Source organism: Macadamia integrifolia, chromosome 8, assembly GCF_013358625.1.
Source record: "Macadamia integrifolia cultivar HAES 741 chromosome 8, SCU_Mint_v3, whole genome shotgun sequence".
Classification (NCBI taxonomy): domain Eukaryota; kingdom Viridiplantae; phylum Streptophyta; class Magnoliopsida; order Proteales; family Proteaceae; genus Macadamia; species Macadamia integrifolia.
The window spans coordinates 16,171,510-16,189,874 of record NC_056564.1 but is presented as its reverse complement, the minus strand read 5'-3'; the positions used below and the strand labels follow the sequence as shown (position 1 = coordinate 16,189,874).

Sequence of the window (18,365 nt, the reverse complement as noted above, 5' to 3'; positions counted from 1 at the left end):
TAACTTTAACATCTCCCAGTCTTTAATTTAATCTATTCTTATCCTTAAAGAGTATTTTTGACAAGGCTCACTAAGGGTTCAGTGGTGGTCTTTTATCCTTCATTGTCATCTAAACCCTTCAAGGTTTAGAATTAAATCCACCAAACAACTTGGCGAAGTTAATTTACAAGAACATTAGCTAATTTCATGCTTGATAATCCTCTCTTTCTCTCTCTCTCTCTGGATCAGGTTTAGTAGTTAGCAGGTAATAAAGATGAGTGATTTTCCCGTATAAATGCTTTGCATTCCACTTTTTTGACTATGATACAAGATATTGTGAATTGTTCATCGACATTTTGAAGGATGAGGAACATGATATCAAAAATATTTCCTTCCTTCTATGTATTGTGAAGAAAAGAATAACAAGCCGCACATAGCACCTTTTGGTGCTTAAATCTCATTAGGCTCGGTGAGACTGGAACTCTAGATGGTCTCCACTTTTTTCCTTCTTTTTTCCTTCTTCCACTGTCATAGATGATCTCCACTTGAAAGCCCCAAGGAGGCAATGTATCCATAATTATCGAAGTACTTATCTTCCAAAGCAACATTCCCAGCATCCAGTCCTTTCAAGCTCCCCACTGGTGAGGCCCAGGGAGTAGATGTTTGAGGGTTGGAACTGGAGGCTTCTTGATTCAAACCAAGAGCCGCGGGGTTTTGTGGCGAGTTTCCAGATGGCCTTTTGTTCGCAGAATTGGCTGTTGTCTGAGTAAGGGAAGTTGACTGTTGCTGTTGATTCTTATGAGGTGGTGACTTGGGTCGAAGGGCTTCAATCTCAGGAGTCGTCAAGACAAGATGAGGTGCATCAGGTGGGGGGTTCCGTCCTCCCCCTCCCTGCCAAACTTTTCCATCTTTATCAGCAAAACTCCTGACATATGCCTGCAAAGGTAGTTACTATTTAGAATCCTTGAGATGTAATACAATAAAATTCACGAAAATAAAATGTAAGAACAAAACACATGCATGGACTGAATCAGTCAGTACCAATAGCCCATTAATGTGTTTAAAATGAATGTCAACTAATTTTATTTATAGGATACATTACCTCATTATTAAAATCTGAGGACGATAACCCTTTGCCAACAGTAAGCCAGCCTGACCGAATGTTATGATCTTCACCAAAAAGCTCAATCCTCCTACGTCCAAGGGAAAAATGCTCAATGATCTGGTATAGATCTTCAGGTTTTTTTGTTGAACCTGCAATTAAATTACCAAGAAGTTGGGTCACACATTTAGCGTATGAAGCAAAAATAAGCAAGAGACCTGAATCCTTATTCCCAACAAGATGACAAAAAAAGAGCAACCCAGTGCACAAGGCTCCTGCCACTGCAAGGTCTGGGAGGGGCAAGTGTGTACAAGATGACAAGTGAACATAAAATGATAAAATGGAGGCATACAACGGCATAGAGTGCAGCTCTGCACTGGTATTTTACACAAACTAATTGTACACGGCAAGCAAATGGGGCATAACAAGCCCAAGATTGTGAAATCACACTTGTATTATGGATACAAACCATATGGAGGTTCTTCAGCAATAATTATATCTGTGTCAATATTGGCATGAATTATATGACCATCAGTGCTACGACGAACAGTTCCTTTTATGCCCATCAAACAGTGTTCCTTCATCACAGAAAAAGGCAACAAAAGTAAGGAAAAAGCACCACAAGCTCGAGAAAGTGGGGAAATCTGATGCAGTCGAACAATCAAAAGCAAGAGCAACATGGCAGAGAAAAATTACCAACCTTCGAATGCTGAAACAGAGTATGAGAATCATGCCGCAAGCCTGGCATAGCATTTGTCTTGTTCGTCTTCACCCAGCATATATCCTCACACCTTCGGAATCCCCACTGCACACATGGAATAATTGTTAATACCAGACAGATCATTTAAGACAGTGATAAGAATCACTGCACTCAACCAACACACACATCATATGATGCAATAGAAATACTAGTCCTAAAGCAAGAATTTTGGAAGAATCCCCCTCCCCTGGAGGATATCTTTCGATCATTGAGAGAGAGAGAGAGAGAGAGAGCATTCACATATTTATCCAGAAAACATAATCATCAAAACCCTATAAATGCAATTGATACTTCATCTGTTTCCAGGAAACAAGACAAACAACTGTACTCTACCTAAGAAAGAAGACGAGCATCTGAATTTATCGGCATGATACACATGTCCCAAAATTATCACCTTTCGCTTTCTTCCTGTTTAATTTTAAATCTTGCAAATAAGAATGAGAAAATAAGTGGTGGTATTGAAACGCTAATTTTCATTTAAGGGCTTCCGAGACAAACAATAAAGTCAGGTTGTCTGTCATCACTGTAGAGAGAGAGGAATTCTATGCATATACATGCAAGAACACAATAAAATAACTAAAAGGACTATATGTACATGGTAAAAGAAAGCATTTTGGTAAAAATGCATTGCAGCATTTTTGCAGCTGCAAATGACAATCCCTGCAACCAAAAATATGCTATGTCATAACAACTTGACTGCTAAAAAATTCCTAGATCTAAAGGATAATGCCCAGCTGCATCAAGAACACAATAGAATAAAGCAGAATGAGGCTGAAGGCCACCTGTCATTTTGTAAACCTTCCAGCAATAAGATTGATCCAAAGGAATTTAATTTTGAGGTCCCCAGCAGCTTCTAGAAAGAGCTAAAAGCAGAAAAGTTTTCTATTGCTTTTACAGGTTATTACTGCTTCAAAATTAAGCACTTCCAGAAACCACTACAAACACAACCCACATCCATAATGGCCCTTTTCCAGCCAAAAGCAAGCATAGCAATTCCAAGCAACAATGCCAAAGTACAGTCTAGGCAGTAACAAGTAACTGAAATATAAAGCCACATGGTTCCAAACTAATATAGATACCTTCTTTAGACATTGACGACCCTGCTCAAGACCAACACCATCACCAACCCAAAGGAAGATAAATGAAGGTGTATCTGCAATTGCCTGTAATAATGAATGAAAAAGGTTTAGACTTTATATCCATGTGCACAATGAAGGTAAATGATGTCGGGAAAAAAAAGAAATAAAATTCAAGAAAGAACAGAACAGTAAACTGTCAGAAATTTTGACCCCATATCCCTAATAGATAATGTCTTGTTCTTGGTGCAAGGGAAGGGATGGGCATAAAATGTACCTCAATTTTAAGGTTTAGTATCTCCTCAAATGTCCAATACTCCATATGGTCAGCAACACCAGGAGCTCGATGGACATACTCCTCCCAAGGGGGATCAACAAGAATGACATCGAACTTGGTTCCAAAAAACTCGGGGGACAACACAAACTCATTCAGGTCACATTTGTAATACATAGGAGGAGAAGATGATTTAGCTACAATTTCATCCTTCTTCTGGATAAGTTCCCGCAGCTTTGGGTAGTCTTCTACGACAGCAGTAAGCTCCAGCTCCCTGATGAAGTTCTGAGGTCGCATACCAGTATCAACAAAATTTTGGGAGTAGTCATTTTGTTCTCCTCGGGAAGGAGCTTTACCAGGAGGTCCATTACTTCTAGGAGGAACCCAGGTCACAGGAGCTTTGTCATGAGGTGCTCCTCGTCCCATTGTTCCCACAACATTAAAACCAGGGCCAGGCAGGTTTGGAGGTGCTCCTCTTACAGGACCTGGTTGATTATAATACATCACAGGGTTTGGGCCACCCCCCATATTGGGGGCAAATCTAGGTCCTGATGCTCCAGAAGGAACAGGAGATAGGCCAGGTGTGACAGCTAACATGTTTATATCAACACCTCGAGGACCAGGCCAAACAACAGGTCCTGGAAACGAAGGAATAAAGACACCAGGGGCAATGGGTGCACCTGGACCCGGGGACATACTGGGTCCCAGAGACTGCAGGGCTGCTGGTGGCAATCCAATAGGTCCAAAGGGACTTCCCATCATGGGTAGCGGCATTCCAACCCGTTGCCCATCCCTCCCTGGTGGCCTTCCCCTCCCTCCTCTTCCAAGTCTATTCCATTTTACTCCTTGCAGAACAGCTCTATTAAAAGAACCAGACCCCTGGTTGTTTCCAAATGGGGGTTGTGAACCATTACTGGAACTCTGGACACCACCATTACGAGTAAAACCCATAGCACCCTTCTGTACTCTTCCCTTCCCACCTTGCATGTCAACGTTATTCCTCCCCAAATCCTGATCCAACATAGGCGATCCATCATCTGGATATCTGTCCTGTGGATCATCTCCAGGGCCATAAGTACCAGCAATTCTTCCTCTATCATCAGGCAGATACCCCCAATCCTCATCACTTGTGGCAGAAGTAAAATCAGGATCCTGTCCAGAATCAGTTCTTCTCCCAATAAATGTCAGCCCCGGCTCTTCTCTCCCATAATCAGTAGACTTGGTTTGGATCTCTATCATATCAGAATTCTCATTAGCAGTTCCAAAGCTTGATGAGTTTTTTGCACCTTCGGTCCTACTTCTATCTTTCCTAAAACCAGGCCGACCGGGAAGCTTTTCATTTTCAGCCCTCTCTCGCTCACGCTTCTGCAAGTCCCAGTCCTTATCATGATTGAAATCAACATCTCCATCCCTCATCTCTTTATCATTACCACTGTAGTGCCTCTTTTTCCAATTATCTTTGGAACTTTCCCAATCCCTGTTCCTGTCACTCCAGCCACTGTCTCGGCCTTTAACCCTGTCATCCCTGTAACCATCTTTTTCCCGTTCTCTCCCCTTCAGGCTAACACTTCTTTCATTATCCGAATCAGAGTCATCTGATTCAAGGCGTCGCCTCCCACTTCTATCAGGACTATGGGACCTTTTAGAGTGCCTCAGATCCCTACCTCTTCTGTCTTTTGCCCATGCATGCCCATCCTCATCTGTATTACCAGATCTCTCCCGGCTTTCAGCTATTTCACGGTTGCTCTGTGCTGGATCACGCTGATGTCTCTGCTTCTCGATTTTCTCTGAATGATCCCTTGAGCTAGACCTATGGGCACCAGACTCCACATCCTCCACCAGACCAACCAATTTCTCTCCACCTCTCCGCTGCTTATCATCTCTAATATCCCCTGATCTTTCTTCACGAGTAGTAGAACTTGGCCTAGTATCTTCATCTCGAGTCTCTGTGCGGCCTCTGCTCTTGCTCCTCTCCCCATCAACCCTTTTCTCCTCCCTGCTGCTGGATTTGATGCCCTTATTAATGTGGAAATCCAGAACCTTGCTTTTCAGCTCACTGGATACGTCCCTTGCATCTATTGCTCTGTCTCTTGTACTCCCATGCTTAAGATCCAAATTTTTTCCACTCTTTGAATCAGATTTATCCATGAAACTGCCTTCGTCCGTCTTTCTGGTGGAGTCAGATTCATCCCATCTTCTCCTTGGATTTCTTTCCTGCTCACGAGATCCAAGGTTTTTCTCCCTGTAGTTCTCTTTTCTATCTGAAAACCTGGAACCTCTATCCTGCATCTTTTCAAGCTCACCATCATTGGGACTTTCCACCTTGCTTCTACTTTTTCTCTGGGAGTCCTCGTGAACCGAGGACTTTGAAATTATTTTCCTTGATGAGCTCCTCTCACTTTCATCAGCCAGTGGATGACCTTTGCTCCCTGAAGTATCTCTACCCTTTTTACTAGTTTCAAATTCTTTATCTGGATATCCATTGCTTGACTTCTTCTCTGTCCTGTCTTCTTGGCTTTTTTTCATCTGCTTGGAGCGTTGTTCCTTTCTTGAATCATAATTTTCTTCATCTCCACTACCTGCTCTACTCGAGCCACCTGACCTCTTTCGAATTTCAACCCAGTCACCCAGGCTCTTCCTTCTTCCACCACTATCCCATTCATCAGCTTCTTCTGCATTGCTATGCCTTTTTAACTTGCTTGATCGCTTCCTTTTATCACTGCCCTCCCAGTCTTCCTCGTCTCCAGCTCTATCAACCTTCTTATCTGAATTAGCCTCAATATCCCGTTTTGTACGGCTCCAACTGGGTTCCGGCATATCCATTTCAACCACAGGCACAAACTAAAATTTCAAAGCCCTACGTCAACCTCCAGTACAGACTAGAGGAGCACAAGAAAGAAAATTTCCTGAATCTTCTAAAGGAAAGACGTAATGTAGGATAAATCAATCAATCGATTATCCTGAAACAAGAAAAGGGTGGGTTCAGAAAAGGGAGTGCAGCATCTCTTTTCAATAATTAGATAAATTTACTCATCAAGAACTTCAATTTTTTACACAAAAGTGTATTATCCATGGAGGGATGCTGTTAACTGAGAGAGGTCACTCATGATTTCATGAGGGAGCATTTACTGAAATCAGATCAGCTCCCCACGTGGGGAGAGGAGCTACCCACCCCACATGAGATCCCACCAATCGAGGGATATCCGGACCACAAGTCAGAGCAATTAATGTGCCATTGACTCGTTTTTTTTTTTGTTTTTTTTTGCTCAAATGCACCATTGACTCGTTGTTTGATACCCCATGGAAGGTGGGTCCCTTGTGGGGAGGTCACCACATGGGGAGAGGATCCAGTTAACTACTTACTTTTTGCTGCCCTGCCCCAGGTGGGGGGGGGGGGGGGAGTTTGTATTCTTAGAATTCATAAGGAAAATAGAAAACCAGCCTCAGATCCTGGGTTTTCCGTAAAGCTCTATGGGATATGATGTAAGCTGAAGATCTTAAAGTACACAGGTTTATGGTAATCCACATTCTGCACAAGCTCCAAGTCAAAACCCTAAAACTTCAATCAAAAGACATACACAGACAAAAAACAGAGCGCCGTGCGCAAAGACCAAAACCCAACTATCCAAATCTGCCTGCTTTACATAGAAACTAAAGAAATCAAATAAAACCCAGATGGTAAACAATAAAACCTAATCCGCACAAAGCTAACAAACAAGCAAACAGGTCTAGCCGGAACAAGAACATTAGAACAAGTAATGGAAGACAAATGGAATTGCTTAAAGCCATGAAAACCAGAGCATTCACTCAAATAACAGGAAGAATTTCTAACAAAAAAAGAAAAACAATTTCGGATCATCCAATAGAGGAAAAAGCAAAGTCCAAGGATGAAACGACATAGTAATATGGTGATTAATTACACGAATTGAAATCGAAGAAAAGAAGCGTACCTCCTGGACTTATGTCGGGGATGCATAGGATAAAGAAGAAACCCTAGAAAGGGTTTCAGGTTAGAATCCTCCACGAAGACGAAGAGGACGACAGTTCAGTGTTCACTGGACAAAGAGAAACCAGGAATACTTTCTCTTCTTCTCATTCTTATTTGTTCGAAAACATTAACTAACAAAATGGAACAAAGCGGAATCTAAGTTTTGGATTGTGTTTGGATGTCAAGAAAGTGTGAGAGAGTATAGAAAAGTTGTATTATATAGACAGTTTCTTACATTAGCTCTAGGCCTTGTTTGTAACTTTCTATGAGAGTGGTGACCTTAATGTCAATGCTCATATTAACTTGAAAATTGCCATATTCTTCCACTTCTTTGCACATTTTCTTGGCAACCTTTAACAGCCTTAAGTATGTTTGGTAAAAAAAAAAAAAAAAAAAAAAAAAAAAAAAACACCAAAAGTTACGATTACATGATGATTTTTTTATGTGTTATTTCTCTCTTAAATTAAAAATTAATTATTTTTTATTTTTTTTATGTTATAAACATAGCAATAAATAGCTCATAAGCTAATGGTAGACTTGTACGATTTTTTTTTTTTTTTTTAAGGGTCCAAGAAGTGAGACTATATGAAACTCAAATTAGAGGAACCTTGTTCTATAGATAAAATTGATGGTTTCAAAATTACTCTCTCCTTTCTTCACTCTTTTTCTCCTCCCTAACCACGTGAGCCCCCTACCCCTTACTTCATTTTACATTAGATTTTTGAACATCAAAAGAAATTGTGTGGGTCATATTGGGACTTAGATAGAATCACCTTTAAATATTAGTCACTAAGGGAAGAATGTCCAAGCCTTTAAAAGTTTTTACATCAACTTACTCACATCCAATATGAGATCTTAGCTTTCACGTCGAAACCCAACAATTTCCCCCTCCACCTGAGAATATATCTTTGAACTAAGATCTTCCTCGTGAGATGCCAAAGTTACCACAACCCTTATATAAGCCTTCATGTCTAGTTACTTATGTCCAATGGTGGACCGCTTAAATTCATCTTTTTTGCTCTCAAAGTTCAAACTATTAAATTGAAAATAAAGATACCCCTATTCCTAATGGAGAAGTTAAAGGTCTTGATTAATTGTATTGAAGTCTTAGGATTAGTGGATCAAGATAAATGTTAACTTGACATGTGAGCATGAAACCTTAGGGTTTACCTATCCACCAAATTTCAATTCCACCTGACATGCCACATGGAAATTCGGAATTGTCATTGATCCCATTCATAAATGCCCTAGAAATTGGTCCCCTTCTCCAGATTCACCGTCATTGCCATAATTTACACAATTCACAACAAATGAAAATGCATCACACGATTGTTTCGATAATTTTTATTGTTTAAATCACAGTGAAGTTACATTTTGATGCCTTCCCACGAAAACAAAAAAGAGTTACATTTCACTTGATGCTTTCCCCACCGTGTGAAAGTGAGATATTACCTTCATTCCGCTTTTCCCTCCATCTTTGAGTCACACTTAAAATATTAGATAAAAGTTTCCCTGACCGCATAACGAGACTGTCCAAATGTCAACCCATCATTCCCCACCTCTCCCAGTCCCCCCCTTATTGTATGTGGTCACGATGGACCATGTTGAAAGGGAAAGTGATTTTGGGAAAACTCGGTCCTAAAATATTAAAATAAAAAACACAAAATTCCCCTATAATCAAACTTAAATTATGCAGCCGCTATCATATGGGTATGAGAACCATATATGAACATAGACCTCAAAAATACATTGGCCCTTTGGCCATATGCATCCATGCAAGGAACAACGGGTGCCCTCGAAAAAGAGAAATTTACATTGAAGATTCTACAATCAAATTACATCTGGAAATTTTTAGTTTCAGCCTTTCTTCCAATCCCAACCAGTTGTAGATCAAAAACCTGGGCCTGAAAAATGATACACAGTAGGTGATCAAAAGAGGGTTCTGGTAAGGCAACCAAGCCTTGGTGGTGGTTACAGCTTACACCACCCTCAAAAATGCTTTTGATGATTGGATAGGATTCCTCTCCATAGAGCCCAGGGATCAAAGAGTGATCGCATGGCTGGGATGACCTGAGGACACATGCCCAGGTCCTCCCAGCCGTGGGATCACTGTCAGGTCCCTACACTCTATGAGAGCAGCCAGATCCTGGTATAAATACCCTAACACAACTAACACAAGTACCATGATAAATCACAACCAGGGCTCATAAATGGCTAAAACAAGTAATCAAACCCGGAATATTGCCTGTCACAGCCAAATAAGTTATATCTTACACTGAAAATAAAAATATAATATACCAGCTCTCCCTTCCCTCACCTCTTTTGCACTCTACAGTTTTTCGTCATCATCTTCTAATGCTCAGCATTGCTTCTGATAATGTTCATCTTCTAATGCTCAACACTGCTTCTGATAGTAGAACCTCGGCGGTGGCCACCCACAATCACATCTTTTAACCGTGAAATGGGACCCAGCATTCGGTTCATCTTCTGCCCAAAAAAATAGAAGGGAGAAAAAGTAAGTGCTTACAGAAAAACAAACAGAAGATAGAGGATATCTATATTTATCGTCACAGAACAAGAACAGTAGCTCAGGAATATCATACTAGTCTTGATGGAGGGCCTTAGGAAAGAAAGGGAAAATCAAAGTCAAGAGGAGGAAGGAGGGAATCACACACTCACTAGTGCACAAACTCAACATCTTCATTCAATAATTAATTCACTCTCTATTGTCCATCGCTTACAGCCAATATATAGGAAAATAAAGACATAGAATTAGAAACTTAATTGAGATGGTAACTAGCCTAAACTAGGAAACAACCAATAAAAGGAAACCAATGCAAGGAAATAAATCTTAAATCCTACCACCAAATCGGGAAAATAAAAGGCATGAAATGAAAGACAAGTAATTGCTAATTTTATTTCCAACCCTTATTGAACCAAAACCCTGGGTTGGATCGGTTTTTCTTGGCCCGTGGCTTCCAAAGCCGGTCATGCTTGTCCAACCAGGTAAGTGCAGCTGTATCTGCATCAAGTCTCCTTTCATTTCATCTTCCAAATTTTCAACCCCTCACCCCCCCCCCCCCCCAAAAAAAAAAAAGAAGAAAAAAACATTTTTTTGGCTTGGTGGAGGGGGTTGTTACCAATTACACATTACAAAGTAGCAATTCCCAGGCCTAAAGTAATCTCCACTCAGAAATCACAACCTTTGGCCCTTCAGTGTCCTCCTGAGCTTCACCAGTTCCCCTCATTATCTCTCAAGTCCATCAGAATTAGACCTGTTAATCTTAATTTATCGGGACTGTATTCTTCGGCTTCCTTCATGGCCCCATCACCAGCAGGCTAAAACAAACTAAATATAAAGTATAAAATTTTATAAATTGATGCAGCTGCTTTTTGTTGATTGACGTGTGTACTCTGGCTACTGGGGTAAAGGGCTATTCTTGGCCACTTAGCTCGAACAAGGGGCGATGTGTCTACATAACCAACAACTTATAGCAACCAATGTCGGACACAACATATTTTGGTAGTAATCCTAGTTGGCCAGATTGCACTTTCATTCCAATATGCATATGGTCATTTTGCCTTTTTGTCTCCTTAATTTAGTGCATCCCTATCTTTTTTCCATTCTAATTTTGGTATTTGCAGCATATGGCCATTTTGCCTTATTGTCTCCTTAATTTAGTGCATCCGTATCTTCTTTCCATTCTAATTTTGGTATTTGCAGCAGGCTAGTGGCTTCAGGCCTCTCTTCTTCCTTTAGCTTTTTCCCTCCATCATCATTCACTAACAAGATAACAACTTTTGCAAACATTTTCTAAATACTGGAGCAACTTCAAAAAAGCAAAATGATTAAGCTATACAAGCAAAAACCTCCTAATTCTTCCTGTTCATATAAACAAGGGAACCAAAATAACGAAAATGAACAGTTTTACTTGTGGCTTTTTATACAAAGGAAAAATATTGTCACATTTTAGTCGGTTTCTTTACAACAACAACAACAACAAAGCCTTATCCCAACTTAATGGGGTATGCCACATGGATCCAAGTAAAGACAATGAAAGAAGTAAAAGTAAAAGATGGAGGAAACAGATTACTAAGAACATTAATGAAGTAGAATACAGCTATAGGACCATAGGGGGTCCGCCATAGTGTAGACTAGGATAGGGGTCTAACCAAGTCTCATTTTGCAGGAACTTTTAAACCAAAAGAACAACCATAAACCAGCCCCAACATCATTACAGAAAATATCAGAATAGTATATAACAGATAGCAGGCTATCGAGTTCAATAGGGAAGCTAACAACTCAATCGATTTCAACAATTCAGCAGTTTTGTAACTGAGTAATAACTAGTGGAATAGGGACATAAATCACCCACTAATGATACTAAAATAATGGAGAATCAAATCAGTAACTAATCAGCAATAATCTAGACAAACCAACCCAAAATTCTGGGCAGCAAAAATAAACCAAACACAATCAGCCAAAATAGGGAGAAATTTCAGAACAATTAAATCCTTGGTCTGATGGTCCTCAAACTAGGGTCGAATCATCCGCCTACTAGGTACCACACTAAAACAGAAGATGGGAATCATCAGACGCCTGGATAGTCTGATCAGAGCAGGATCGATTGGGAGAAATCTGGGAACTCTAGAACCAGAAATTAAGAAAGTTCGGATCTGTACCTGGCTGTAGAAACACAATATAATCTTGTAAATAACCTTGAAAAAAGAAAAAAGAAAAACATTTGAAAGGAACCTCTCGGGCTTCACACCGCAAAGAGTCAACTGGATCAAACACCAATTCCTTCAGCCTTGGTCAAACACAAGACAACTCTTCGTGAAGAAGACAATAATAGCAGCCATTAATTTGTTTATCAACATCATCTCCTTTTTTTTTTCATTCATAAATCGTTCGAGGCTTAATGGGAGCCCTCTTCTTTATTTATAATAATGATGGGGGTTACATAAAATAGAAACTAACTTTAGTTTCCAAAAACTGAAATAGGAAACTAGTAAAATAAAAACTCTTCTAGGAATAAGCCTAGGGTTGGGTTGTATATGTGTTGGGCCTTCAGTCAATGTGGTTTGGAGTGTATTGGGTCACTTTTTTTGGTCTAATAGAGGGGCTCTAAGATTAAGTACGAGATTACTAGTTAGTTTCATTTTTTCATTAGTTTCCTTTTTAGTTGGGCTGTGATGGGGTTCACTAGTTTCATTATTTAGTTTCTAAATTTCAGTATTATTTAGTTTCTAAAATAAGTAGTTGCTATTTTATGTAAGCTTCTAATTTTCCTAGTTTCTATTTTCAGTTTTAGTGATATATATGTGTTAGGCCTTCAGTCCATGTGATTTGGAGTGTATTGGGTCATATTTTTGGGTCTAATAGAGGGGCTCTAAGATTGAATACGGGATTACTAGTTAGTTTCCATTTTAGTTGGGTTGTGATGGGGTTCACTAGTTTCATTATTTAGTTTCTAAATTTCAGTCTTATTTAGTTTCTAAAATAAGTAGTTATTATTTTATGTAACCCCCATCATTAATATAAATAAAGAAGAGGGCTCCTATTAAGCCTCAAACGATATATGAATGAAAAAAAAAAAAGAGATGATTTTGATAAACAAATTAATGGCTGCTGCTATTGTCTTCTTCATGAAGAGTTGTCTTGTGTTTGATCAAGGCCGAAGGAATTGGTGTTTGATCCAGTTGACTCTCTGCGGTGTGAAGCCCGAGAGGTTCCTTTCAAGTGTTCTTCTTTCTATTTTCAAGGTTATTTACAAGACTATATTGTGTTTCTACAGCCACGTACAGATCTGAACTTTCTTAATTTTTAGTTCTGGAATTCCTAGATTTCTCCTACTCGACCCTTCACTGATTAGATGATCTAGATGTCTGATGATTCCCACCTTCTGTTCGAGTGTGCTACCTAGTATGAGGATGATTCGATCCTAGTTTGAGGACCATTAGACCAGGAATTTAATTGATCTGAAATTTCTCCCTATTCTGGATGATTGTGTTTTGTTTATTTTTGCTGCCCAGAATTTTGGGTTGGTTTGTCCAGATTATTGCTGATTAGTTACTGATTTGATTCTCCATTATTTTAGTATCATTAGAGGGTGATTTATGCCCCTATTCCACTAGTTATTACTCAGTTACAGAACTGCTGAATTGTTGAACTCGATAGCTTGTTGTCTATTATATACTATTCTGATTTTTTCTGTAATGATGTTGGGGCTGGTTTATAGTTGTACTTTGGTTTAAAAGTTCCTGCAGAATGAGACTTGGTTAGACCCCTATTCTAGTCTACATTAAGTGATATATGAGCATGGCTGAGAACAACACCCCCACCCAAGCTTCTCTTATGGAGATGTTACAGAATATGAAGACTGAGATGAAGGCTGAACAGCAAGCCTTGCGAACTAAATTGAAAGCTGAACTGAATACAAGGCTGTTGAATGTAGAGATCCCACCACAACAACCTACAAGTGATTCACGTACCACACCCAAAATGGAAGCCCCATTGAATGTAGCTGCTCAGTTGGCTAACAGGAGAGCACACCTGTTACTAAAATAGGAAACTAACTTTAGTTTCCAAAAACTGAAATAGGAAACTAGTAAAATAAAAACGCTTCTAGTTACTAAAACTGAAAATAGAAACTACGAAAATTAGAAGCTTACATAAAATAGCAACTACTTATTTTAGAAACTAAATAAGACTAAAATTTAGAAACTAAATAATGAAACTAGTGAACCCCATCATAGCCCAACTAAAAATGAAACTAACTAGTAATCCCGTACTCAATTTTAAAGCCCCTCTTTTAGACCCCAAAAAGTGGCCCAATACACTCCAAACCACATGGACTGAAGGCCCAACACATATACAATCCAACTCTAGGCTTATTCCTAATAAAACAAGCCTATTTTGGTTATTAATCTGCATCAACTCTCCCCATCTTGAAAAAAATCGTCCTTGAATTTTGCAGTGATGAGGTGGGAACAACATGTGAATAGTAGCAGTAACTGTTTCCAAACAGAATTCAGGTTGCTTGTAGACTTTTGGAAGGTAGTCTTCAAGGCATGGAGCTTTCTCTTCAAAGAACCATAATGGCATAACAAACTCTATATGCTCAACCTCTGAATCAATACCAACTGTGAATGTTGTGTGCATAGAGTTGTCAATGTTGGCAACCTTCTCATCAAGGATTGGAACAAATTCTTCCTTCTCATCATGAATCTCAAAGACTTGTTGTGGAGTTCTCTCAATCACTACCTCATCTTCTACAACTTTAGTCTTATCTACTATCCTCTCTTCAATGTAGAATCCTTCAGTGGAGTCTTCTTCCATGGTTTCAGCCACCAAAACAGTACTAATAACATGAATGCCATAAGTGCCATCATCATTAGTATCTTCCTGGTCATAGTCATACCTACTATCATCATCATCGTCTTCCAAGGGGTATGGATAAATAGCTGACTCATCTTCCTCATTGGGGTCTTTAACCTTAGCTATTGCATTAACACTCTGCTTATGTGGGCAAGACTTAACAAAGTGTCCTTCCTCTTGACAATGGAAGCACTATACCTTATTACTACCTGTCATGGATGTCTTTCCTTTGTGATCAGCCTGTGGAGGAAAAGTGGACTTTGGAGGTGCTAAGCAACTAGATTTAGTGGTTGGAAAATTTTTCTTGACCTCTCCAGCTTGAAAACCAAACCTTCTAACTGGCTGGGCTATAAACTCCTCTGCTCGTATGGCATTGTCAAATCAATCCCTCACTGAGTATACATCAACAACTCTGATTCCCCTATTGATTTCAGCTAGCAATCCCAGTCAAAACCGAGATAATAGTTGTCTTTCATTCTCCCTTATGCCTGTACGAGAATAAAGTACATCACACCAGTTCATGTACTCTACAACAGACATAGTCCCTTGACGAAGAGAATTCAGTTGCTCTTATATACGAGCTTTAAAGTTGTGTGGCAAGCATTTATCAGATAGCTTAAGCTTCATCTCCTCCCAACTGGCAGGCTCTCTACCATGGTCATCCAACTCTAACTCATAGGTTTTCCACCAATCACGAGCAGCCTCAACTAGCTTAGCACGAGCTAGTTTCATCTCCCATTCCTCAGGTAAGTCATAATAGTCAAAATAATCATCTAAAGCAGCTACCAATCATAGAACAGTTGGGGGTCATGTCTACCATCAAACTCCTTCAGATCGAGCTTGATCTTCTGTGAATCTCCAAAGTACCTCTGATATGTGGGAGTTCAGTCTCAAAGTAACCCCCTACGTGTTCTTCAAAAGTAGGTTGCACTATAGGAACCCTCTGTGGTGCTCTCAGATTAGGGTGTGCTCTCCTGTTAGCCAACTGAGTAGCTACATTCAATGGGGCTTCCATTTCGGGTGTGGTACGTGAATCACTTGTAGGCTATTGTGGTGGGATCTCTACATTCAACAACCTTGTATTCAGTTCAGCCTTCAATTCAATCCGCAAGGCTTGCTGTTCAACCTTCATCTCAGTCCTCATATTCTGTAATATCTCCATAAGAGAAGCTAGGGTGGGGGTATTGTTCTCAGCCATACTCTGATATCACTTAATGTAGGACTAGATTTGACAAACCAAACTAGACCCAAACTGTAGGAAAGTTGAAACCAAAGAATAACCAATAATCACCCAAAGATAGTAAACAACAGACCAGAAGTAAGAGTTGATCAGCCCTTGTAAATCAGAAATTTCAAACCCAAAATTTGGAGTTTCTGAAATCAGATATCACACCAAACAATATGACTAACCAGCAGCAGACATAGAGTATCAATAAGCCACAATCAGTAACAAAACACCACAGAAACAGAAGAAACTCAAATAGACCAATCGATCTCAGAAATTCAGAAATCTGTAACTGAATGATAATCAGAAAGTAAGGGCTTAAATCACCAACTTGAAGAGATTAAATTAATAAGGAACAATGCCAGCAAACACTAAGCAATTTTCAGGACAAAGCGAACCAAGATTCTGGACAGAAACTGAACTAATTAGAATCAGACAGAATAGGAAAAATTATCATAGCAATAAAACCCCAGGTTTGATTCAGTCCAAACTAGGGTCGAACCACCCTCTTACTTGGCCTAACAATCGACCCAAATTGGAGATTCATCAAGTAGCTGGTTGTCTAGATCAGTGAAGGGTCGAGTAGGAGAAATCTGGGAATTCCAGAACTAAAAATTAAGAACGTTCAGATCTGTACCTGGCTGTAGAAACAGAATATAGTCTCGTAAATAACCTTGAAAAAAGAAAGAAGAATAACACTTGAAAGGAACCTCTCGGGCTTTACACCGCAGAGAGTCAACTGGATCAAACACCAATTCCTTCAGCCTTGATCAAACACAAGACAACTCTTCATGAAGAAGACAATTGCAGCAACTATTAATTTGTTTATCAAAATCACCTTTTTTTTTTTTCATTCATAAATCGTTTGAGGCTTAATGGGAGCCCTCTTCTTTATTTATAATAATGATGGGGGTTACATAAAATAGAAACTAACTTTAGTTTCCAAAAACTAAAATAGGAAACTAGTAAAATAAAAACGCTTCCAGTTACTAAAACTAGGAAAATTAGAAACTTACATAAAATAACTACTACTTATTTTAGAAACTAAATAATGAAACTAGTGAACCCCATCACAGCCCAACTAAAAGGGAAACTAATGAAAAAAAGAAACTAACTAGTAATCCCGTACTCAATCTTAGAACCCCTCTTTTAGACCAAAAAAAGTGGTCCAATACACTCCAAACCACATGGACTGAAGGCCCAACATATATACAACTCAACCTTAGGCTTATTCCTAATAAAACAAGCCTATTTTGGTTATTAATCTGCATCACGCCACCCGGAACTTAGCCGTCCACTTTAATCGGTTTCTTTCTTTTCAATTATTTTCACCCACTCACAACGACCAGAAGACTACAAAAACATAAATATAGGAAACACATTGCACCCTCTTACATGACAAACCACAGTACAGAGGAAGTTTAAGCATGGGCATACACCCCACAAAATATGGTAATAACCCAGCAGGGTTCCAGAATGCAAAAATCAGACATAATCATATGTAAAGTTAACCCCAAAACCATTAAGATCCAAAAAACTATGGTGCAAAGTGCCAACTAGTGGAACTAAAATCATCAAGGTAGTGGATCAAATTATCATGGTGCCTCTAACAAAATGATACAACTATAAACCCCAGTACCATCATCCGAACCTTAATCCACCTATTTCAGGCCAGTGAATGGATCAGTTCAGCCAGTCCAATCTATGTTGAAGCGTAATCCAGAAAATCACCTCTCACTGCCTCAACATACGGTTAACTGGTGTCCCCCATTGCTCTTCCTGCAAAAGCCGAAATCACTAGACAAAGACTTCTCACTTATTTTTCATCAGCTACTACTAGGCACCCTCAATGTTCCTCCCCGATATCATCAATCCTATTCTTGCCACTCATCCTCCTCAACATCCTCATGATCTTGGATCAGTTCTTACATCTCGGTGAAATAAACTCCTAGCATAGATGCAGCATATTTATTGCTAGAGGAACAAGCTGTAAAGGGGATTGAAGCTAAGATCACATGTCCCGACATCTTAAAAGAGTTTTGAGGCATATTACATGCAGCTATAAAATTTCTTCCCAGTGAAAGCTAAAGGTTGCTCTCCAACCATAGTGATGTGCTATTCGAAGATCTTACTTTTATATTGAATGGGTGAATTAACTTAATGAAAGCCTTAGTTTTGCCGTAGTTTTGTCTAGTTGCTGTTAATTGACTTTATAGAGGCCTAACGGTAGTCTCAAAGATAACGGATTCAAGCCATAGTAGTTTTGATTAGCTGTCCCAGGGAAACGAGTAAGGATTGGCTATTGGCATGTCTGAGCTAAAATCGGGTGAGGTAGACGACTGAATGGATGAAAGTGTAGTTGTGAATGCGAGTTCCTCTTTAACCACAACAAAGAGAGCAGCTACCCGTGCAGTTAGCTACTGACATTTAGTCACAATCTCCATAGCCTAGCGCTAACCCAAATAGTTTCTCAATGGTTGAACAAGGTGTCCAGGTGCGAAAGTTCCAAACATGATTCTCAGTGATAGTGGGAAGGCATTCTCAACTCAACTTACCTTCGTTTGTAGCTAATAGCAAATT

At 39.5% G+C, this 18,365-nt stretch overlaps 1 protein-coding gene and 1 pseudogene across 1 annotated transcript; both read right to left on the bottom strand.

The window, feature by feature from the left end:
- Positions 1-261: 261 nt before the first annotated feature.
- LOC122087218 (N6-adenosine-methyltransferase non-catalytic subunit MTB-like) lies at positions 262-7,350 on the bottom strand. Its single transcript, XM_042656276.1, has 7 exons — positions 7,142-7,350; positions 3,195-6,151; positions 2,921-3,004; positions 1,782-1,886; positions 1,551-1,659; positions 1,082-1,233; positions 262-915 (listed from the first exon to the last, which is right to left on the bottom strand). The coding sequence occupies exons 2-7, from the start codon at positions 6,012-6,014 to the stop codon at positions 508-510; spliced, it is 3,678 nt and encodes a 1,225-aa protein (XP_042512210.1). The 5' UTR covers positions 6,015-6,151; positions 7,142-7,350; the 3' UTR covers positions 262-507.
- A 2,016-nt stretch (positions 7,351-9,366) lies between these two features.
- Positions 9,367-18,365, bottom strand: part of LOC122085664 — a 28,042-nt pseudogene continuing 19,043 nt past the window's right edge.

What these genes read in the sequence shown, in the direction of transcription:
- LOC122087218 (XM_042656276.1), bottom strand. Translation starts at nt 6,014, where the DNA reads ATGGATATGCCGGAACCCAGTTGGAGCCGTACAAAACGGGATATTGAG. An exon ending in TACTAAACCTTAAAATTGAG is followed by an intron (nt 3,005 to 3,194) that starts GTACATTTTATG and finishes TCATTATTACAG; the next exon opens with GCAATTGCAGATACACCTTC. An exon ending in CTCTGTTTCAGCATTCGAAG is followed by an intron (nt 1,660 to 1,781) that starts GTTGGTAATTTT and finishes TCTGTGATGAAG; the next exon opens with GAACACTGTTTGATGGGCAT.